This window comes from Crinia signifera, chromosome 2 (genome assembly GCF_055691185.1).
Source record: "Crinia signifera chromosome 2, ASM5569118v1, whole genome shotgun sequence".
NCBI classification, from domain to species: Eukaryota; Metazoa; Chordata; class Amphibia; order Anura; family Myobatrachidae; genus Crinia; species Crinia signifera.
Window position 1 is genome coordinate 359,201,602 of NC_139218.1, and position 25,039 is coordinate 359,226,640.

The 25,039-nt window shown below is 42.0% G+C and overlaps 1 protein-coding gene across 1 annotated transcript in view; it reads right to left on the bottom strand.

Annotated features, from left to right (window-relative positions):
* The window catches only part of PDX1 (pancreatic and duodenal homeobox 1), a 42,740-nt gene extending 26,267 nt beyond the window's left edge, over window positions 1–16,473 (bottom strand). Inside the window, exon 1 of the mRNA XM_083171311.1 lies at window positions 16,062–16,473. Coding sequence (XP_083027437.1) covers window positions 16,062–16,473 — 412 coding nt within the window. The remainder of the gene's footprint in view (window positions 1–16,061) is intronic.
* Window positions 16,474–25,039: the final 8,566 nt, after the last annotated feature.

Genomic DNA, 25,039 nt, shown 5'->3' on the forward strand with positions numbered 1-25,039 from the left:
GGCTGTCCCCTGCATTCTGCCTTGAAACGTGTTCAGGGGATTAAACGGGTTGACTGATGTGAATGGTACTTAAACGGTATTTAAAACGGTAATCTGCTGCAATGTGAAGGCTCATACCCATTTTAAATACCGTTTAAAAATACTGGTTCTTTAAACGTTTTAGCAGTGTCGAAAGCGGTATTAGATACTGCCATATTATATTAGTGTGGTGGACAACAGCTAAACAGAACACATACTGTATTGATAATAACACACAGACATATGATAGTCATTGTACAACAATAAGAATACACACACTACGGTCAGCTCTATTTTAACCTTATTGTCACATGTCATGCACTTTTTTCACCAATGTTCACAATGTTTTTAATATATTTCGCAGCTTTTTAAACTTGCATAATAAAAGTTAAATTTTAATAACACTTTTCTTGGGACACCAAACAAATGTATTGATAGCTGAATAAGCCAAAACTATCAGCTCTGAGTGCCCCTTGTAGGAATTATTATTCTTTTTTCTGTCATATGATTATACCAATTCCTGGGTAGCACCTCCCTACATACACCTTGCCTCGAGGAGGCCATATACTATTTATAGGGAATAGCTGTTAATATATCATTGCATACCAATAGACTGTGCAGATTATTTCTTCCTGTCCAAGTTTTTTTAAGCAGTTAAATCTCAGGTCATAAGAAGTGGTGGATATTTTTGATGCCCATAAAATGTTACAGATGCATTATCGCATTCAACACCAAATTATTCTCTCATTTTTATTAATAATATTGCTATTTATGTTATAGTCCTTGTTTTATTTTAAAAGTTACTTATGGATTTGTTTTCTGTACCTTGCTTTCTCTCTCTCATTTCATTTATAAAATGCTTTCACCAGTAATAGTTGTAATATTATATACCTTGTCAGTGGTTTCTTGGTTTGCCAGCTTGTTTCTGTACTCTGTAACTGGGCACTGCAGATCCATTGTGGTGCCATATACATAAAGGTAAAGTATAATAATAATAATAATAATAATAATAATAATAATACTTTAAAGGAATATTCTTATGTGTGTCTCTTTAAGCTATCTATCTATCTATCTATCTATCTATCTATCTATCTATCTATCTATCTATCTGTCTGTCTGTCTGTCTGTCTGTCTGTCTGTCTGTCTGTTTGTCTGTCTGTTTGTCTGTCTGTCTGTCTATATACAGAAAGAAGAAGAACAGATTTCTTTGAGGACTTATTACTGTGACAGTAAATCCAGGTGAAGACCACTTATGTCAGGGGTGGCCAAACCGGTCCTCGAGATCTACCAACGGTCCACATTTTCAAAATCACCTGGCTGGTGCACAGCTGTAGTCATTACTAACCAGTGGCAGCTCCTGCTATAGGGCTGCAGGACTGCAGCCCCTCCAGTTAAAATCACAACACCAGAGACACAGACAGACAGCACCACGGCTCCCCCCTACCTCCGGAGCTCTAGTGCTGGCTGTCTGTGTCTCTGACACGCTGATAACCTCCTCTCACCAGGCTCCAACAGCCCAACCCTGTGGGGAGGAATTCAGCATGTAGTAGATGCATATTGGAAGCTGCTACTGCTCATCATACACAGAGCTGGAAACTCCTCCCCCTCTTGGGCTGCCAGTACATGGAGAGATGACAGCAATAGCTTTCAACAGGAAGTCATTCTGTGCACCAGAGCTACAGTGCTACAGTGCTTCTATGGGCTGCTTTTCTGTGCAGCCCGGAATAAATTATCTGCAGTGAGCATGTCCAGACTTCAGTGAGTCACCAGTGTGATGCAGCTGAAAGAAGATATGCATTGCACCAGAGAGGTCCATGGAAGTTTATTTTATTTTAATAATATTTGTGTATAGATCTTTATTAAGAGTAACATTTTGTGTACTTTAATTAATATTAAAGTGTGTATTTTGCTCGGTACCTGTGTTTGGATGCATATAAGTACATCATTTATTTACAGTACATGCATACAAACACTAGTACAGCGCAAATCAAACTAATAACCTGCAAATAATTAATGACTGTTTGCAATGAGCAGTACCCAGGAAATTGCAGTCCCCCTTAAGTCTAAAGGCAGGAGCCGCCACTGTTACTGAAGCCCCTTTCACATTGCAGTTTTAACACAGTATATTGCAGATTTTTAACTGCTTTAAAACGGTACCAGCTGCAATATGAAAGCTCCACAATCAATTTACAGGTTACAAAATACCGGTATTTTGAAACGTGTTAAAAGCAGGATCCTACACGTTTCTGAGCCGTTTTTCCTGCAGTCTGAACAGCTCAGAAACGGTATTTGCTACAAATGATAACCAAACTTGATCCCCACCCACAAGCAGGAAAAAAACGGTACTTGTGAGTTATCCGGGCGTCCGATTTTTAAATCGGGTCGGATCGGGACATCGCATCGCATCGCATGCGACCATCGGATGCGATGCGATGCGATGCGATGACCCGATTTTTCCATAGGAATCAATGTTAAAATGGACTGAGTCCATTTTAACATGGAATTCAATGGGAAAAAGGGTCCTTTTCATACCCCTACTATCCAAGTGGGCATGGATTTGGATATAAACCTGTGGCGAGCGTAGCGAGCCACCGAGCCCGAAGCGTGGCGAGCGTAGCGAGCCCCGCGAGGGGACACGGAATACCGTCCCCTCGCGGGGCTCGCTTCGCTCGCCACGCTTCGGGCTCGGTGTCTCGCTACGCTCGCCACAGGTTTATATCCAACTCCATGCCCACTTGGATAGTAGGGGTATGAAAAGGACCCCTTTTTCCATAGGAATCATTTTAACATTGATTCCTATGGAAAAATCGGGTCATCGCATCCGATGGTCGCATGCGATGCGATGCGATGCGATATCGCATCGCATCGCATCGCATCTGATTGTATGCCTTAACTTAAGACATACAATCAAAAAATCGGACGCCCGGATAACTCACAAGTACCAAAAAAACATTTAAAATGACATTGTATGGCTTTCTATGGGTGAAACGGGTTGAATCTGAAGGTACAAAAACTGTATTGAAACTGCAATATACCTTTACAACATGCAACATGAAAGGGGTTTAACTGGCTTTTGACCAGTTTTAAGACACGTTTGCAAAAACGGGTTGAAAGCAGGTTTTTGCAATGTGAAACCAGCTTAACTGTCACATTTGCAAACATGCTGCATTCATTCCTACTATAGATCCACAGGTGTCCTGAGAATCATGATAGAGTTGGTAGATCTTGAGGACAGGTTTGGAAACCCCTGGCTTATGTGTTTGTGAACATTTCAGTTTTATTTAAACTTTTACATCGTTATACACACACACACACATATGCAGGGGTGGATTGGCCCGCCGGGAAACCGGGTCATTTCCCGGTGGGTTGGTCCAGATTTCCACCTGGCTGGGCCGCTGACCGTGCTACCAGGGCCGGTGCTATCAGGGTCAGTGCTTGTGCCGTCCTATACGGAGGCCGCAGCCATATTAGTTTTGGGCTATGCTGCCCTTCTATGTGACCAGGCTGTGGCCGCTGGTCGCTGGTGGGTGACGCCTGAACCTGAAGCCTGGTCAGTAACACCCCCCCCCCCCGGGCAGTAGTGCATCGCCCAGCCCCCCACCTCCCCAGCCCCCCCCCCCTCCTGTGCAGTAGCGCGCACCCCACCCCCACCGCCACCCCCCCCCCCCCCACCCCACGGCCTGCACATATGTATATTCTAATAAAAGATACTGGTATTGTGCTAATTAATAGAATTCCCAATAATATGTGGTGAATTTACGCTAGTAAAATACGTATCAATTACATAAGCACAGTATATATATACGAGCAGTTGAATGTTTCTTATTGCTTAGCAGAACTAATACGTACAAAGGGTAAAAAGTGTCTGTTTATTTCTGTGTTGCTTCTCTCCCTGATGTCATATTGAGATAATACATACCTCAGTGTCTTTCTATGTAACTAAACAATATAATAGTGAAATCAGCATCCAAATTCCTCCAGTAGTATCTTCGTGATGCCAGGATAAACAGACAGAAATTGGGATATTTTTTTTATCTCTATAGTTGATAAACAGATAAACAGAGTATATTACTTGGACACAACTGCTGCCGAACCTTTGTGGCACCATATAAATATATATATATATATATATATGGGGTTGTTGTGCCGGCACTCGACTCCTAGTCAAGCTTTGATGTGCCCGGTGCCTCCAAAGCTGGAGCCGCCGCGGCGGGTCCAGATGATATAGAGCAAAGAAGCGTGGCACTCGGGTCTGGGATAAATGAATACGCGTAGCCGATTTAACGGTTGACGTTTCAGCCCTTTAATCGGGCTTTTCTCATGTAAGCTGTTTTGAGAAAAGCCCGATTAAAGGGCTGAAACGTCAACCGTTAAATCGGCTACGCGTATTCATTTATCCCAGACCCGAGTGCCACGCTTCTTTGCTCTATATATATATAGTATATACACATACACATATACATAAACACACACAATGCCTCTTTGTCGTGCTTTATTATAAGATCTGAATATGGGGGCTGTCTGACCTACACAATTGTATATGGGGAGTACTACAAAACGTACACAACAATGGTAGGATGGTGCCATGTAAGCGGGTCTATAAATTGGACACTGAGAAGCCTGAAAAGTCCATGAAGATCTCTTAATCAAGAATGCAGGTACGAAATCATGTAATGAAATGTATTTTTTTTTAAAATAAAATCCGTTGATATACATTTCATTGTTGTGTGTGTGTATTTTCTCTGTCCTGATGCTAGATATATTTTAGCATGTTTCTCTTTTGCTGCATGTATAATTGTATATATCTGTATTACGAGTATTTGTGCACTATTATTTTTCTAGATTCATTCACATATTCACGAGCAGGAGGTGACCTCTCACGATAATATGATGTCACTATTTGCACACACCTTAGTGGGAGTGTATTCCCAGTAAGTGTGTGGTGCCATACACCTGGTTTGTTTAAGTCAGTTTGTTTCTCAGTTTGCTGTGAGCCTGAAAACAATGCGGTTGCATTGTAACATTGTTGCTTGGGAAATAAATCATTTTGATTATACTGATTTCACTGTTGGATTTCTGCATACTTTCTCGCAGGAGTATAAATTAATAAAGTGGAGTTGCCGGACCTTTTGGTATATATTTATACCAAAGGAAGAAGTGGCACTTGGAGACAATAGATGAGTGAAAAAAAGTGATTCAATGCTAAAGGGCAATTTGGATTACAGAGTCCTTACATTCTTCTCTCATCTATTGTCTCCGAGATAGAGTGCGTGTGTGTGTGTGTGTGTGTGTGTGCGTGTGTGAGCTCAATAGACTTTGCATTTGACATTTTTTTACATGTGATAAATTGAATGCGATTTAGCGCATGTAAGCCCGGGAAGCAGCATGCGGCGGTACCCAGAAATGAAAAATGCTATTAAAAAGAGAGCTCTCTCAGCCAATCAGCAGCCATCTGTTCTTTTGAATAGGATTTTTCAATTATCCTGATGCACCCCCTGCCCTCCCATCGCACTCCGGCCCATGTTCGCTGCATCGGATGCGATACAAGTTGGGTGCTTAGCACCCATGATGTGCCGCTGATGGATGCACATAAGATTTATGTTATGATTTACGTTCGACCTCCGACTCTGATGCGCACCGGACCACACATCGGATCAGATTGGATGTCATGCGCTTGCAATTTCCTCTTTAGTTCCAGAGGTTCCGCACTCTCCAGAGGCATCGTCAGCAGGGTGCACTACAAATGAAGGTCTTGAACAACCGAAACGTTGCAATGGAATATTGATAAATACATATGTCTTTGTATACAGCAATTAAATAAGATGCATGTGTGAACCTTTGGTGAGGTCCTAGTTCCTGGTTCTTATATAAGCTGAGATATGTATTCCATTACAAGCCACACAACTATAAATTGGCAGGGGGGGGGGGGGCAGTGAGAGTATTTTAAACATTTGGCTGCAGCTGGCAAGACTCATAAACCAACTAAGATTACTGTATATCAGTTATTTATTATTTATAATTTATTAACAGTTTCTTATATAGCGCACACATATTCCACAGGGCTTTACTGAGGAAATATTTGAACATTCACATCAGTTAGGTGAGGCTTATTGGTATTGTAAGCAACAGTGCATCCAGAAAGTATTCACAGCGCTTCACTTTTTTCACATTTTGTCATAGTACAGCCTCATTCCAAAATGGAATAAATTCATTTTTCCCAAACAAAATTCTCTAGGAAGAGTCCTGGTGGTTCTAAACTTCTTCCATTTACAGATGATGGAGGCCACTGTGCTCATGGGATTCTGTTGCTAGGTCGATGGTATGAATTAGGTATATATTAGGTAGACCAGTAAAGGTGTTGTAGTATGTTGTACAGTATATCGACCTTCATTCTCTGACCCTGAGACCCATACCCGTGCTCATTGGGACCTACGAAGCAGCAGATATTTTTCTGTACCCTTCCCCATATTTGAGGCTGTGAATACTTACTTACATGTGATTTCTTAGTTGTTGTTTTTTTTTTTTTAATAAAAACTTTTTCACCTTGTCATTATGGGGTATTGTATGTAGAATTTTGAGGGGGGAAATGGATTTATTCCATTTTGGAATAAGGCTGTATCATGACAAAATGAGAAAAAAGTGAAGAGCTGTTAATATTTTCCGAATGTATTCTGATTCTGGTTCACTCGCAAAAGCAAATTCTCTCTCTCAAGCTGCTTTCACATCGCATAAACGGCATTGACCTGGTAATTTTAAACATTTTAAAGAACGGGTCAGACAGCCTTAACCCCTTTCACACCGCATAGCTTAAACGGTATATTACCCGTTTAAGTGCAGTCTGAAAGGGGTATTACCGTTTCAATGCCGTTTTGTCCCTTCACTTTTTTAAACGTGTAGGATCCTACTTTTAACACAATTTTAATGGTATTCTGTAACCGGTAAATTGACAATGGAGCTTTCACATTGCAGCTGTCATGGTTATAAAATGGTAAAAACAAGGCAATATACCGTGTTTAGTGAACAAAACCATGTGCATTGCAGGGGGGGGGGGGGGAATTTAACATGTGCAGAGAGAGTTACATTTGGGTGCGTTATTTTGTTTCTGTGCAGGGTAAATACTGGCTGCTTTAATTTTACACTGCTATATATATTTATATCTCAGTATATAAATATATATATATATATATAGATATATATATATATATATATCTATATATATATATATAGAGGACAGGGGTTTGGCACTCCTTGTAACAGCAAAAACAGCAGCGCCGGTGCCTACACAGAGGATTGGTAGGAGATTTGCGGTGAGGTTACCTGACGAAAATTTGAAGTAATAAATTGAAACGTTGCTGCTATCTCCTGTTGGCTAGCTTTGTTCTGGATTATAATTGCCACGAGTGCCTCACCGCAAATCTCCTATATATATATATATATATATATATATATATATATATATATATATATAGATAGATAGATAGATAGATAGATAGATATATATATATCAGTGTGTGTATATATATATATATATATCAGTTTGAAGTACAAACCCCACCCAAATCTGACTCTCTCTGCACGTTACATACATCTGCCCCACCTGCAATGCACATGGTTATGTCCATGAGAGAGAGAATTTGCTTTTATGAGTGAACCAGAATCAGGCCCCTTTATGTTTGATTATATACTCTTAATTATAAAATATAGAGTCCTTCATTTAAGTCTAGAATATTGCAATTGGTCCTAGCTGGTAACTCTACACAACGTTCTGCTCTGTTCTGACTGGTGAGTGCGGCAGCAGACTCTGCGATTACTGACCATAAGCTGCCGGGTACAATGTAACGCTCTTGTTATAAATAGTAATTAGTGTTTGTCTATTCTGAGCATACATTTTTATAGAAATAATGGGTGGACTAGATGTCCTATTGAGGTTCACCTGTCATTACCACCCTGTCTATTATTTTGTTCCGATTGGAGATGTGAGTATATATATGTATATATTATATGTACAGCAATAGTCTGCACTCTAATTTTCTGGTGAGAGTAATAACTGCAGTTACACCGGAATGTATTGTATGTAATGTATGACTATTGCTGTACTTATTATTACTTATTATAATTATACCAAGACAGTTGAGTTCTGTTTTTCCATACATACAGGTGCATGCAGAGATTACTCTGTGTGTGTGTGTGTGTGTGTGTGTGTATATGTGTGTGTGTGTGTGTGTGTGTGTGTGTGTGTGTGTGTGTGTATCATCAGTAACCTAATGCTATACTGCTACTATAACACTAACATACTATATTTGCCTTCCTGCAGCTACAAACCAAGTCCAGCGTATTCCTAATACATATGGGGGGAAAGGGATGAGCGATAATGTAACCAACCCAACTCATTTAACAAAATCCCTAATAGGATTGCTATTAAATAGTAAATTGCTATTCTATAATACAGCAGATACGTTTAGGAAATAATTTCCCTATAATACAAGCAGAGCCCCATGTACAACATCACATTCCCCATGTATAGCATCGTATTTCCCATGTACAGCATCGCATTCCCCATGTACAGCATCTCTTTCCTCATGTACAGCATCACAATCCCATGTACCATCACATTCCCCATGTATAGCATCGTATTCCCCATGTACAGCATCGCATTCCCCATGTACAGCATCTCTTTCCTCATGTACAGCATCACAATCCCATGTACCATCACATTCCCCATGTATAGCATCGTATTCCCCATGTACAGCATCGCATTCCCCATGTACAGCATCTCTTTCCTCATGTACAGCATCACAATCCCATGTACCATCACATTCCCCATGTATAGCATCGTATTTCCCATGTACATCATCGCATTCCCCATGTATAGCATCTCTTTCCTCATGTACAGCATCACAATCCCATGTACCATCACATTCCCCATGTATAGCATCGTATTCCCCATGTACAGCATCGCATTCCCCATGTACAGCATCTCTTTCCTCATGTACAGCATCACAATCCCATGTACCATCACATTCCCCATGTATAGCATCGTATTTCCCATGTACAGCATCGCATTCCCCATGTATAGCATCGCATTCCCCATGTATAGCATCGCATTCCCCATGTACAGCATCACAATCCCATGTACCATCACATTCCCCATGTATAGCATCGTATTCCCCATGTACAGCATCGTATTTCCCATGTATAGCATCGCATTCCCCATGTATAGCATCGCATTCCCCATGTACAGCATCACAATCCCATGTACCATCACATTCCCCATGTATAGCATCGTATTCCCCATGTATAGCATCGTATTCCCCATGTACAGCATCGTATTTCCCATGTATAGCATCGCATTCCCCATGTATAGCATCGCATTCCCCATGTACAGCATCACAATCCCATGTACCATCACATTCCCCATGTATAGCATCGTATTTCCCATGTACAGCATCGTATTTCCCATGTATAGCATCGCATTCCCCATGTACAGCATCACAATCCCATTTACCACCACATTCCCCATGTACAGCATCACATTCCACATGTACCACTACTTTCCCCATGTACAGCATCACATTCCCCATGTACCACTACTTTCCCCATGTACAGCATCACATTCCCCATGCCCCACCATATTTCCCATGTACAGCATCCCATTCCCCATGTACAGCATCACTTTCCCCATGTACCACCACTTTCCCTATGTACAGCATCACATTCCCCATGTACAGCATCACATTCCCCATGTACCACCACAATCCCCATGTACAGCATCACATTCCCCATGTACCACCACAATCCCCATGTACAGCATCACATTCCCCATGTACCACCACAATCCCCATGTACAGCATCACTTTCCCTATGTACCACCACAATCCCCATGTACAGCATCACATTCCCCATGTACCACCACTTTCCCCATGTACAGCATAACATTCCCCATGTACCACCACAATCCCCATGTACCACCACTTTCCCCATGTACAGCATCACATTCCCCATGTACAGTATACCGTCACACAGTATTGCCGGGGATATACTGTAGCGTGTGCCCTGGCTAATGAGGTTTCTCTCCCCACTGGAATGAACGTACTGTACAAGGCAGAGGTCAGCGTGGAGCACCCATGTATTGAACGTTTTATGTTTTAGAGAATCCCCTCTACTACTGTACGGAAAACATCTGTTTGTGCTGTAAAATCACTTCACAAAGTGTCCGCGGGAAATGAATGGATCTGCAGCTCTGGGACTATGCCCACCCGAGGTCTTATCTGGGCTTATGTTATGGAGATGGAGAGCAGGACTTAATTCTCATCATAGAAATACTGACATATACGGTATTATTTACAGCACATGTATGCTAAAAATACCTCTCGTCTGTCAAATGCTGTAGCATTTTCGGTTTGTGATATATATATATATATATATATATATATATATATATATATATATGTGTGTGTGTCTGTGGTGGGATTTAATCTGTGCGGTGATGCTACATTTCAATTAAAAATTAAATGTAATTAAAAATTAAAATACTGACTTCTGACAACATTACCACCGTTTAGATATATTTTTTTGTCAGAATAGAAGCTAATATTGCCTGTAGTATATTACAGTAAATACAGGGGTCCATCAAGGAAAATCCAGAAAAAGCAGCAACAAAACGCAGAGTATTGAATGAAGGCAGCTATCTATCTATCTATCTATCTATTTAACATTCTATTTTATCTTCTCATCTATTGATCTATTTATTGCAATGTTTTTAATAAACAATTCCACATGACTCATATGATTTCATTCTGGAAATATTTAAATGAACTAAGCTTAACAATTTATAAGTAAACATTAGTAAGGATATGAATGTTTATTACGTAATTTACGCAATCTAGTTTTAATTTTATTATTTACAGAATACAGCCTAGTGATCTATTGTGAGCAATCATACAATGCACCAATTAAGTATTGTAAGGGACGACGACGATGGCGACGACAATAATTAGGAGGTAATGCTGAATCAAAATATTCACATGAGGTGTTACAATAAATTAAACTGTACGTTTCCGGTCATTGCTACAGTGTAAGCGTGGATACTTTCATTGTCCTAATTACTATGATACTTCCTATGTAACAAAAGCATGGTTATCATTAATTAAAGGAAGTCATTGTATGTCTAATATATTTTGTTTCTGTATCTGTCATTTATCTGTTACTGTTTTGTCTGTTGTTTGTTATTTTTGTCTTTTATTTATGTGTTATTATTTTGGCTGTTATTTATGTGTTACTATTTAAGTTATTTGTTATTTGTCTATTATTTATTTGTTATTATTTGACTGCCCTTTATTTGTTACTATATTGGTCTGTTATTTATTTTTTACTATTTTGGTCTGTTATTAATGTTACTATTTTGGTCTGTTATTAATTTGTTAATATGTTGGTCTGTTATTTATTTGTTACTATTTTTGTCTGTTATGTATTTATTATTTTGTCTATTCATTTTTTTTATAATAACTTATTTATTAGATTTTCACAATTGAACAGAAACAATAATACAATACATACAAGTGATATTAACAATAGATAAATAGGGAGAAAAGGGAAATTAATACATCACCAGATATAGATTTTGGAAAAATTATTATGATTATTTTTTGTCTATTATTTATTTGTTACTATTGGTGTCTGTCATTTGTTACTATTCTTGTCTGCAATTTATTTGTTACTATTTTGGTCTGTTATTTATTTGTTATTGCTTTTTGAATCGTGCGGTTTGTGTCTGCATTTCCTTCGTGCCTAAATAAATCAATAACCGAGAAGGCCCCGGAAGTCGCTGATTATTTTCCAGTATCAATGTAATAACAGTACGAAAGTGATCTTCTATCATTCTCATAAAAGTACATTACACGGGAAAACATTTCTGTTCATAGTAATTGCAACAGAAACAGCTAGAAGGATAGAACAATGTAAATCGCTGCATCCCCAACAATGGGCAAATCTTTCTATCAATGTGCATGTTTTATTCTTTATTAAATATTGTTACTAACAGTACGGAAGTGATCTTACATCATACTCATAAAAGTACATTTCATGGGAAAACATTTCTGCTGCTAGTAATTGCAACAGATATAGCCAGAAGGATAGAACAATGTCAATCGCTGCATTCCCTACAATGGGCACATTTTATTATCAATCTGCATGTTTTATTATTTATTAAATATTGTTACTAAGTGCAAAGAAAGATGGAAATGAATGATTATTATCATTGGTTTGCTTGCCTGGGTGTTACAGCATGAGCAAGTTTTGTCATGCAGATACGGCATAGTTATACGACCAGGTAATAATAATATTTAGGCTCACGGATTGCTTTTTATGATGTGTTATTTTAGGTTTGAACTCTTCTAGAAATATCTAAGTATCTGGGCCAGGCAGACACAATACCGACCAGTTACTGTAATCCATACACAGTGTATAGACACTACATAATGTGGGATCTGATATTACCGTACATGCCCATATACAGTGGTAAGGGGTACAGTAACAGGAAATCATCGTGTGGCAATATACAGGACACAAAGTATCTCATCATTTTGTAGATGTTCATAAAATAAAACTGTAAAATTAACACAAATACCCTCCCTCCAAAATAAAACACAATCACTAATACTTAAACCCTTAATCCAATCTCCTAAACTAACCTAGTACCCTAACCTACACCTCCTAATTAACCCTACGACTCTACCCTAATTCCCTAACCCTAATTGGTAGACTGGATAGGCCATGCGGCTCTTGTTTACAGTCAAATTCTTTATGTGTATGCTTTCTATTCAATATATGACATGCCAATATACATTTCTATACAATATATGGCAATGCATACAAGATATAGCACTATAAGCATATGCATGATAGGACAATATTTCCATTTATACAATATATGACAATAACTCTACAGTATATATAATATATGGCACTATACCCCTACATACATGATATGACAATATCTCTACAGTATATATAATATATGGCACTATATATACATACATACATACATACATACATACATGCTATGACAATACCTCTACAGTATATATAATATATGGCACTATACCTACATACATGATATGACAATATCTCTACAGTATATATAATAAATGGCACTATATATACATACATACATACATACATACATGCTATGACAATACCTCTACAGTATATATAATATATGGCACTATACCTACATACATGATATGACAATATCTCTACAGTATATATAATATATGGCACTATATATACATACATACATACATACATACATACATGCTATGACAATACCTCTACAGTATATATAATATATGGCACTATATATACATACATACATACATACATACATACATGCTATGACAATACCTCTACAGTATATATAATATATGGCACTATACCTACATACATGATATGACAATACCTCACAGTACATAAAATATATGGCACTATACATACATACATACATACATACATACATACATACATACATACATGCTATGACAATACCTCTACAGTATATATAATATATGGCACTATACCTACCTACATACATACATACATACATACATACAAGATATGACAATACCTCGCAGTACATAAAATATATGGCACTATACATACATACATACATACATACATACATACATACATGCATGCTATGACAATACCTCTACAGTATATATATTATATGACACTATACCTACATACATGATATGACAATACCTCACAGTACATAAAATATATTGCACTATACATATATACATACATGCATACATACATACATACATACATACATACATACATACATACTATGATAATACCTCTACAGTATATATAATATATGGCACTATACCTACATACATGATTTGACAATATGTCCATATACAGGATATGACACCAGACAGACCGGGATGCAGTGCAGGGGATATGTCAGATATGTGCCAGGAATATTGCTAGAATATACATTTTAACAGTGTGCTTGAACAATTAGATTAAAAAATATTTGCTTTGCAGGTGTGACAAGAAGTGTATAATGAGCCCAGCGATAACATTGTACAACCAGATAGAGGAATATTGTTCTGTAACTGAACCCTGTGTGTAGAAAGAGTCTGTTCCAATAGCTGCCAATCACCCGAACATTTCCTGAAAGTGTAATACACAGAGGCTTACCTACAGGGAAATGACTAATGGCTTTTTGTATATATATGCGTGTGTGTGTCTGCGTGTGTGAGTACTACAGCTCCAGTGCAGTCACATGACGGCTTAATGTAATAATGCATACATATACCATGTGTCCAGTCTGATAGGAGGTACCATTCTCACTAAGGAGACACTATGGGCCCCTGCTAAATACATGCATTACCAGCTATGCCTACCTCACTATTCTGTACATAGCTGCACTGTATACAGGATGCCTCACTGGTCACAACATACAAGGGGGACCTGTCACTATAGAGGAGATGCAGCATGCCTTGCTGAACTGTGCATGCAGCATGTAGTAGGATACCAGTCTCAGCAGCCTCGTGGTTAAGTAAAAAGTAGAAATTATAATATATACAGCATTCTGTCCTACAGTCCTGTATTGTATGCCAGGAGAACATGCCACTCACCTGTATGTTACCCTGGGGAACATGCCACTCACCTGTATGTTACCCTGGGGAACATGCCACTCACCTGTATGTTACCTAGGGGAACATGCCACTCACCTGTATGTTACCTATGGGGACATGCCACTCACCTGTATGTTACCTAGGGGAACATGCCACTCACCTGTATGTTACCCTGGGGAACATGCCACTCACCTGTATGTTACCCTGGGGAACATGCCACTCACCTGTATGTTACCCTGGGGAACATTCTACTAACCTGTATGTTACCTAGGAGAACATGCCACTCACCTGTATGTTACCTAGGGGAAATGCCACTCACCTGTATGTTACACTGGGGACATGCCACTCACCTATTTGTTACCTAAGGGACATGACACTCACCTAGGGGAACATGCCACTCACCTGTGTGTTACCCTGGGCAACATGCAACTCACCTGTATGTTACCCTGGGGAACATTCTACTAACCTGTATGTTACCTAGGAGAACATGCCACTCATATGTATGTTACCTAGGGGAACATGCCACTCACCTGTATGTTAACTAGGGGTACATACCACTCACATGTATGTTGCCCTGGGGAACATGCTACTAACCTGTATGTTACCTAGGGGGACATGCCACTCACCTGTAAGTTACCTAGGGGAACATGCCACTCACCTGTATGTTACCCTGGGGAACATGCCACTCACCTGTATGTTACCCTGGGGAACATTCTACTAACCTGTATGTTACCTAGGAGAACATGCCACTCACCTGTATGTTACACTGGGGACATGCCACTCACCTGTATGTTACACTGGGGACATGCCACTCACCTATTTGTTACCTAAGGGACATGACACTCACCTAGGGGAACATGCCACTCACCTGTGTGTTACCCTGGGCAACATGCAACTCACCTGTATGTTACCCTGGGGAACATTCTACTAACCTGTATGTTACCTAGGAGAACATGCCACTCATATGTATGTTACCTAGGGGAACATGCCACTCACCTGTATGTTACCTAGGGGTACATACCACTCACATGTATGTTGCCCTGGGGAACATGCTACTTACCTGTATGTTACCTAGGGGGACATGCCACTAACCTGTATGTTACCTAGGGGAACATGCCACTCACCTGTATGTTACCCTGGGAAACATGCCACTCACCTGTATGTTACACTGGGGACATGCCACTCACCTATTTGTTACCTAAGGGACATGACACTCACCTAGGGGAACATGCCACTCACCTGTGTGTTACCCTGGGCAACATGCCACTCACCTGTATGTTACCATGGGGAACATACCACTCACATATATGTTACCTAGGGGACGTGCCACTCATCTATATGTTACCTATGGAAGCATTGCCCTTACATATTTGTTACATAGGTGCCGGTACCACTCACCTGCCCACTGCCCCTTCCAGGTGTGTGATTTGGTTGATTTCATCCATGGGAAAGGTAAAATGGTCCGGTTCCGCTCCTCTAAGAGTCCAGGCTCTCTGTCCTCTGGGAAAGGGATTGTTTGCTGCTGTGGGTGAGTGAGTCCTGGGTGATGGTGATGGTGGTGATGATGATGGTGGTGCAGATGGGGTACACCTGGGTCTTCTGATATGGGTGGTACCTCGTAGGGTGAAATATCTGGGGGGCTTCCTGGGTCTAGACCGAGCATGGAGTTGGAGTAGGGGGCCGGCTGCTGTCTCCCCACATAGAGGCATGCTGGAGGGCTGGGGCTGTAATCCTGCCCTTGTCCCCTCTGGAAGGCGCAGGAGTCCTTGTAGATCTGGGCTGAGGAGTAATACTGCTCCTCCGTGTTCATGGCTGTCAGTGAATCAGGAAACCATAAGGTGCTGTGTGAGGTGTGCAGCACTGCTGGCTGACAGGTAAGCCGTACCTGCAGGGAATGACCTGCTTCCCCCAGCCCTACAGTCACATTGGCTGCAGTATGGCCCATGTGATCTGGCAATGGGCACCTGCTGGGTGTGGCTTAGCCTAGATAAGTGCAGCTGTTTGCCCCTTTCACAGAGACAATGTCCCTATATCTATCCCTCACTGTGTCTATCACACAGGTGAGTGGTGCATAGGGGTTCCAAGCTAAATACTTTGCATTGCTTTATAAAAGTGTATGATTAGGGATAAGGAACAGTAGCTAGTAGCTCCCTTCTGTATACTGTATTACTTGATAACCATATCACCATATGGAGGGCTATCAAGGGAGAGATAACACAGAGAAGCCTTATCACTGGGACCACCCCTAATGGTGTCCTTCACCTTATTGAGATGCCTGCAGATTGCATTCCAGTGTAGACAAGTGATAGCTTCTTGCAACTGTTGCTTTAATTAAAACTCATGGCTTTTGTCACTTTTCCTTTCTGGAGTCGTGTTGTGATTGTGTTTTTAGGGAACTAGAACAGCTGTGTCCCCAGTGCCCAGCCAGGGGCAGCACAGTGACCTTCCCAGGGCTGCTCAGGAGATAATGACAGAGCTGTGTGATATTAGCTGGCAGGGATCACAATGCTATCCATATCGGGCACGATAGCAGCCTATTGATTATTGGAGGGGTATTTTGTGGAGGTTTGCCTGAATGTGTTGACCCTTATAGATAATTTGCTGCTCAGTTGACTTGGTGACAGGGATATGAGGAGGAGGAGGCGGAGAGCTCCCAAACAGGACAAAGATCAGTGCAGAGGCTGCTCCAGCCTGTCATACTCACACTGTGCACACACACTCCGTATTTACACTGCACTCCTGCACTAATTGCACATTTCTCTGAATCGGGATCCATTTTAATGCTTCATTTACCCCTATTTAGCAGGGCAAGTGCAGAGCTGGTATCTTCAAGTCTCCTGATGTAGAAAACATATCTAATGTGTTGTAGCAAAGGTAATATTTGTATTGTTAACAAATGTCACTTGAGATGTGTGTATTACTTGGAGCAAACAGGTGCGTGTATACTGTTGTGCGGCACTGCCTAGGAACACTTCTAGACAGGTGTGCCATATACAGGATCAGACATGTGCGCCAATGCCTAGGAGCACTTCCAGACAGGTGTGTCATATACAGCATCAGACGTGTGCCCCAATGCCTAGGAACACTTCCAGTCATGTCTGTCATATACAGGATCAGACATGTGCCCCAATGCCTAGGAGCACTTCCAGCCATGTGTGTCATATTGCAGCATCAGAAATATGCCCCAATGCATAGGAACACTTCCAGGCAGGTGTGTCATATACAGCATCAGACATGTGCCCCAATGCATAGGAACACTCCCAGCCATGTGTATCATATTGCAGCATCAGACATATGCCCAATGCATAGAAACACTTACAGCTATGTGTGACATGTTGCAGCATCAGACATGTGCCCCAATGCCTAGGAACACTTCCAGTCATGTCTGTCATATACAACATCAGAAATGTGCCCCAATGCCTAGGAACACTTCCAGCCATGTGTATCATATTGCAGCATGAGATATAGGCCCCAATGCTTAGGAACACTTCCAGCTATGTGTGTCATATACAGCATCAGACATGTGCCCCAATGCCCCAGCCATGTTTGTCATATACAGCTTTAGAAATATGCCCCAATGCATAGAACCACTTCAAACCATATCTGTCAAATTGCAGCATCAGACATGTGCCAGAATGCATAGGAACACTTCCAGCCATGTCTACCACATTGGAGCTAATATGACTGCATTTCATCTGAAAGTGTTCAGTAACTAGAATTCTCTCTCCAGCACATTTTAAGTAACACAAACAGTAAATCTAGATTTTGTATCCAGTGGAAAGATTTAATTTATAAACAAGTTAACAAATATTAAATATAGTATATACTTAATACTTTAGTAACACTGTTTTATTACATCCTTTCACAATGATAGGTATATAATCTATTATCTGAAATTATTTGGACTGTTTATTTTTTCTGTATTTTGCAGTGTGATGCCTGAAATATACTGACTTACATTAAAATTGCCCCGAGATTTCCCATTCTACACCCCACATTCTCTTCTGCATTGAGTTATGTAACAGGGCTCATCGCAGTGCATATAGAAGGATGTTCTCATGTTATCATTAAAATATATAGTACTGGTTTTCTGATTATTGGTTTATTTTTAATAGCCATTTCGTAGGCCTATTATAAAGGGAAGGAATTTCCATTTCCAAACTCAGTGTATGGAGCAGCGGTGAGGAGTAAGATCTTGCCAGTCACTTGCAAGGAACCGCCATCATTCTCCACTGTTGCCTACAGACCCTCATTATTGTACCGCTCTCCAGCCTTCAGTGAACAAACTTCTTGTTACAGCCAAATATTTCTCATTTTGAATCATCAGTCCAGAGCATCTGCTGCCATTTTTCTGCAGCCCAGTTCCTATGGTTTTTTGTGCATAGTTGAGGTTTAGGACCTTGTCAAAGGTATGGTGTTTTGGCCACAATTCTTCCATGAAGATAATTTCTACCACTCTTCTCAGATCAGTGGATGGGTGTACCTGAGGCACTAAGGGGGTGATTCTGATCTGTTTTTTCCCGGCGTATTCACACCAGGGACCAATGTATGCAGGGCCGCCACTAGGAATCTTGGGGCTCGGGATTGATCTTCAGTCCGGACCGAGTACCATTACTTACCTAGCTGCGGTGGCGTGGCACTGCCCTTGTTCCTGCACGCCTCCACTCTCTGCGTGCATCTCCTCGGGAGCACACACTGCACAGTGCAGCCTGCAGAGCGCCTGTGTCCTAGGCTCCGCGCTCTGCAGGTTGCACTGTGTATTGCGCGTGCCTGGCTGGGGGGCCGCCGGGTGAGGGGGGTGGTGGTGTTTGGCTGCGGGGGTGGGGGGTGGCACTGTGCCTCGGTTACTGCGGGCAGCTGCCCGGGCCCCTCCAGAGGCCGGGGCTCAGGACAGCTGTACCCACAGCACCCCCTGTCGGCAGCCCTGAATGTATGTTTATTTATTTATTTATTTATTTACAGTTTCTTATATAGCGCAGCAGATCCTGTTGCGCTTTACAATGGTTGCCTGTGCATACGCATATTTGCATATGTGAATGTGTAGGTCTGATGTGCGGACACCTTCTGTGACTTGCATAGTCGCTATGGCATTCGCACAGAGGGAGCGGGATGGAGGCAGGCAGGGGTCATTTACATGCAAACGCCCTGCATTTCCTGTACATATCCACTAAATGGTGCCCCCGGGAAATTTCTGGGCGCCCCCATACAAATGCAGATGGACACCTGCCTTCCGGGGGTGGGCGGCTGTTCCAACAGGATGCCAGCCGCCTGCCTCGTTCTCAGATCTGGACGCCGCAAGTATAGGTCAGTCGAGACTTATATTTGCGAACAGGGTAAAAACTATTCGATGGTCAGCGACCATCAAATGATTTTGCCCCTGTACGCACCCTTGCGAATAAATGCTTATGCAAGACATCCATTTGCAATGCGCTGGAAATGTACATGTGGCGGGGGGGGGGGGGGCATTCACTCACCCGGTGGGTGGCATTAGTTGGTTTGCTAAGCAGCGAGTTTTGATGCTTCGAAGTCAACCAGAATCCCCCCCCCCCCCCCCCCAAAGTTTTCTTGGCCAACCACTGCCTCTATGGTTATGAGAATTGCCTATTTCTTTGTGATTCTTCAAAATAGCTTGAATAGCACATCATGATGCCTCAGTCTGCTTTGAAATCTTTTCCATGGAGAGACCTTGCTGATGCAGTATAACTACCTTGTGTCTTGTCGCTGTGCTCAGTCTTGCCAGGGTTTTAGAAACTGTGACATGAAACTAACTTCCACAACTTTATCTTTGAGGCAAAAGTGTGGTCACCCCAAATATTGTTTTGATGTAGGTTTCCCCTCTGTCCATTTGTTTGACACGTTATATATATAAAACACACACACATATTTTTCCTGGTGTCATAAAATCTGTGCATCCATTAGCGATACAGCTTGTTTATGATAGAACCATGTTTTTTCTGTTACAAATGATGTTTAGTGTGTGTTTCAGAGTAGTGCCTGCCATTAAGCAATTGCTCTCCCGAGCCATTTAACAGCAGCTCTTATGGATAGATAAACAGAAAGGGGCTGTAAACTAATTACTGGATGGATAGAGAAAAAGTATTTTATTAGTGGGAATTACTGTGTGTGCTCACTGATCTGCCAATCCTAAGGCCCTTCTAAACCTGTATGCTGCTGGAGATCCAAAATGTACATGTATTATCTAACGTACATGGTTATGTTTTATGCTGCCCATACATATGTGTGATCAGATGCGATGAGACATCGCAATGCGATGTCCCATCGCATCTGATCGCATCAAGTGGTGCCCAGTGCAGCACCCGATGTCGCATGCCATCCTGCGATGAACATCGGGTGCTGGAAGAGGGGTGGTGTGGGGCTGTGTAGGCGGGACCGGAGCTGGGGACCATAACAATATAAGCAGAGACAGTACAGTTATCACACAGGGAACACCTACCTGCCGAGCTGCAGAGTGCCTAGGCAGCCAACAACGGTGCCACTGGTCATTGCAAACAGCCAGGTAGGTAACAGTTAAGCATGGACAGTACAGTTTTAGGTTGCTATGCGGTGTGCTCAAAGGCAGCAGTAAATATAATAATTTTATTTATATAGCACTTTTCTTCCATAGCTGGCACATACAGTTTACCAGCGATTTTCAACCTTTTCAAAACGCGGCACATCAAACTAAATTTTAAAATTGCCAAGGCACATCATCAGACCCCCACAGGGAAAACACATTGGCCCCCACAGGAAAAAAAAAACCATTTGCACCCATATGAAATAACTATAAAATCAGTCTCAACATGTAACAATACATTGGATAAAATACATTGGCCCTCACATGAAAACATGAGACCAGTGAATAATAGTGGAACTGGTGGTGGTGGCTTTAAACTGGTGTGGATAGCTCTAGCTCTGAGGGCATACTTACAGTGGTTAAAAAAAAATGCTGCCATATACAGATGGAGCAGTTTTCAGCCAGGCTGCCCCATTGCCAGATCTCCTGTGCTGGTGCAGGCTGGTGGACAGCAGCGCCATCTGACAGGGATCGGGCTTCTCAGTCGCTTGCGTATCCACGTCCGCTAGGTGGCGGGGATCGGGGGGAGCTGGGGGGAGAGCGAGTGGAGGGGCAGAGCAGGGTTGCTACAGCCTCCGACAGAACAGGGTGCGCAAGCATCTTGTGGATGCACGCCCCCTTCTGTCGGCTGGCGGTGGCTGGCGAATGGTGATAGAATCGCCAGGAGCAGCTCAAATGACATCTACTCCATCTGTACACTATGGTTCATCTTATTTTCTTTATCAGAATCCAATTAATCTAACAGCAAGTTTTTGAATTGTTAGAGGAAACCGGAGCACCCTGTGGAAAGAAGGGATGTGCCCAAAATCTCATGGTTTTTGTTCTAATTTCATTGACATTGTATAATGTGTTGTGGTTCAGAAATCGGATTTAAAATCCAAATCTTGAGTTTTGGATTTCATGAAAATGGTTAAAAACAGCTGAAATCATGTAATTTTTTTGCAATCAGAAATTCAGATGTAAAATCCAAATTCGGAACTGTGGGAAGTTCCAAACTAGCGATTGGTTTTTTATGGATCCTCTCAGGAGATCCAAACAGGGATTTATACGGCCTACACACATGCCGATATTAAGGCATTTTCTAAGCGATTTTGTTTAGTTTGGCAAAATCGCTTAGCAAATGCCCTCACATCGGTGTATGTGTGGGGGCTATATCGGCAGCAATGCGCGTCCCCGCGCATCTTTATCGCTGGCCGAGATTGATGGACAGTGTCCATCAATCTCGGCATCGGCAGGGTTCTCCCACCGGAGAACACTGGCGCATCTCTGCTCGCTTAGCACACAGAGCTGACAGCTCGCTCTGTGTGTGGGCTGTCAGCTCTGTGTGCTATGCGATAGCGGCGCAGCACAGCCCGACCTAGCATAGCTAGGTCGCCCTGCACACATCGCTATGTGTGTAGGGCCCATTAGTTTGGCGTCACATAATATGGGTGGATTTGGATTTCTAAAAAATGTAAATGCATGTCTCTAGTTGATAACCACACAAGCAAGGTAGAACATACCCCACCAGACAATAACAATTATTAGAGAACAACAGCAAGTTACTGCAGATTGGCCACCACGTGTGGTCAGCACTAACCACAAATGTTATGGGCAGGCAGTGGGTAATGGGGGATGGAGGAGGGTGATGAGGGTGGCAGAGGGAGGCAGTGGTTGTTTACTTAATGAGTTTTCCACTGTCCCCCCATCCACAGACATCCTGTATACCATAAGGTCCCCACCTTCCTTCCTTCCTTCCTTCCTTCCTTCTCATGTCCCATTGTTGCTGCTTTCCGGAACCACCCCTCCTGGTGCCCGCAGATGACACTCTCCCAGTGCTGGACTTACTTACAAGAGTTTCTTCACAGATTCAGTCCTGCTTATACAAAGATGGCTCCTTAGTCTGACTGCAGTCTTATGGTTTTATCTGTAAGTTTCCACCAGGACAGTAACCCCAGAACCTGGGAGTGCCCTTGTTGCAAGTCATGTGCCCCTGTGGATATCTATGTGTAGATGAAGGATACAAGCAGGGGTGCTTTAACCACTTCGGTGGTATGCCCAGAAATTTCTCAGGCTGAGCTGCGCTGCAGGAATGGGCTTTCCCGAGAAATTTCCGGGCATGCCACTGATTAATAGGTGTGTGCCAGTGGTGCCTTCAGCTGTGCACCACCATCTGTGAGAACACCCCCCCCTGCCCCCTCTCGCTCACCTCGCCATCCCTGCCTCTCCACCATGGAATATGTACTATGGATCACCCCCACCATTCACATTCAAAGTTGCCTGGTGACTCCTCAGATCTGTAAGCCGGTGACCCAAAGGGTGAAATTTAAAATTTATTTATTTACAGTTTCTTATGTAGCGCAGCAGATTCCGTTGCACTTTACAATAATAGACAGTGATAAAACAAACCGGGTATCAACAGACAGACTTGGAGGTAGGAGGGCCCTGCTGCAAGCTTACAATCTATAGGGACATAGGAGGGAAACACAAGGACAGGCACCAGTAATGGCATAGCAGTCCCACCAAGTTACAAGTCCAGAAGGGAAACTATAAGATACATAAGTGCCTCAGAAGGTTATGTGTGTGGTACTTAAATATGATAGGCTTGCCTGAAGAGGTGAGTTTTCAGGGAACACTTGAAAGCTTGGAGGCTAGTGGAGAGTCTTATTGTGCGTGGAAGGGCATTCCATAGGGTGGGAGCAGCCCGATGAAAATCCTGTAATAGTGAATGGGAGCTAGTGATCCGCTCAGATGAGAGACGCAGATCTTGTGCAGAGCGTAGTGGTCGAGATGGGAGATATTTTGAGATAAGTGAAGAGATATATGCTGGTGCAGAATGGTTAATAGCTTTATATGTGATTAGAAGTGATTTATATTGAATACGGTTAAAATACAGGCAACCAATGGAGGGACTGGCAGAGCGGATCAGCAGACGATGAGCGTCTTGCAAGGAAGATCAGCCTAGCAGCAGCATTTAGACTGGATTGCAGTGGTGAGATTCTCTTCTTGAGAAGACCAGTTAGGAGACTATTGCAATAATCAATGCGGGATATAATGAGTGCATGGATAAGAGATTTAGTAGTGTCGTGCGTGAGATAGGGTCGTATTTTGGATGGGGGGGCTTACTGTTGTTTGCTAGATAAAACCATACTATTGGCGGAACTGTTAAGGGATGGAGGGGTCTCCTTGTGGGTGATGTACAGTATTTGAATCTCTACTGTCTCCAGTTTATGTGTTGATTATTAATCTATAGCATTAATTGGTATGGATACTGTTTTCTCTGTTATTATCAAGGCTGACTACCATTAGGCAGGTTTAGGGGGCTGCGGAAACTGGGGGGGGGGGGGGCTTTTACTAAATTAAAAATAACTTTGACACCCTCTCCACACTTTTACCTAAGGTTCTGAAAAGTCAGTATTGGTCTGTGGGTGATGAGAGAGCAGTCAGTTGGTTTTCCCCATAACCCACAGAGCAGGGGTGTCAAGCTCAAATTCATCGGGGGCTGCATCAGCAGTTTGGTCACCCTCAAAGGGCCGGTTGTATCTGTAGGTCCCCCTGTATAATTATAATGCCATGACACCACAGGCTTCTCCCCCTGTATAATATAAAATGAATGCCATGACACCACAGGCTGCTCCCCCTGTATAATAATAATGCCATGACACCACAGACTGCTCCCCCTGTATAATATAATAAAAGTAATGCCATGACACATAAATGATTATACAGGAGGAGCAGCCTGTGGTGTCATGGCATTATTATTATTATACACGGGGACACCTCAGGAAACAGCAGATATATATATATTTTTTATTGTGAGTGT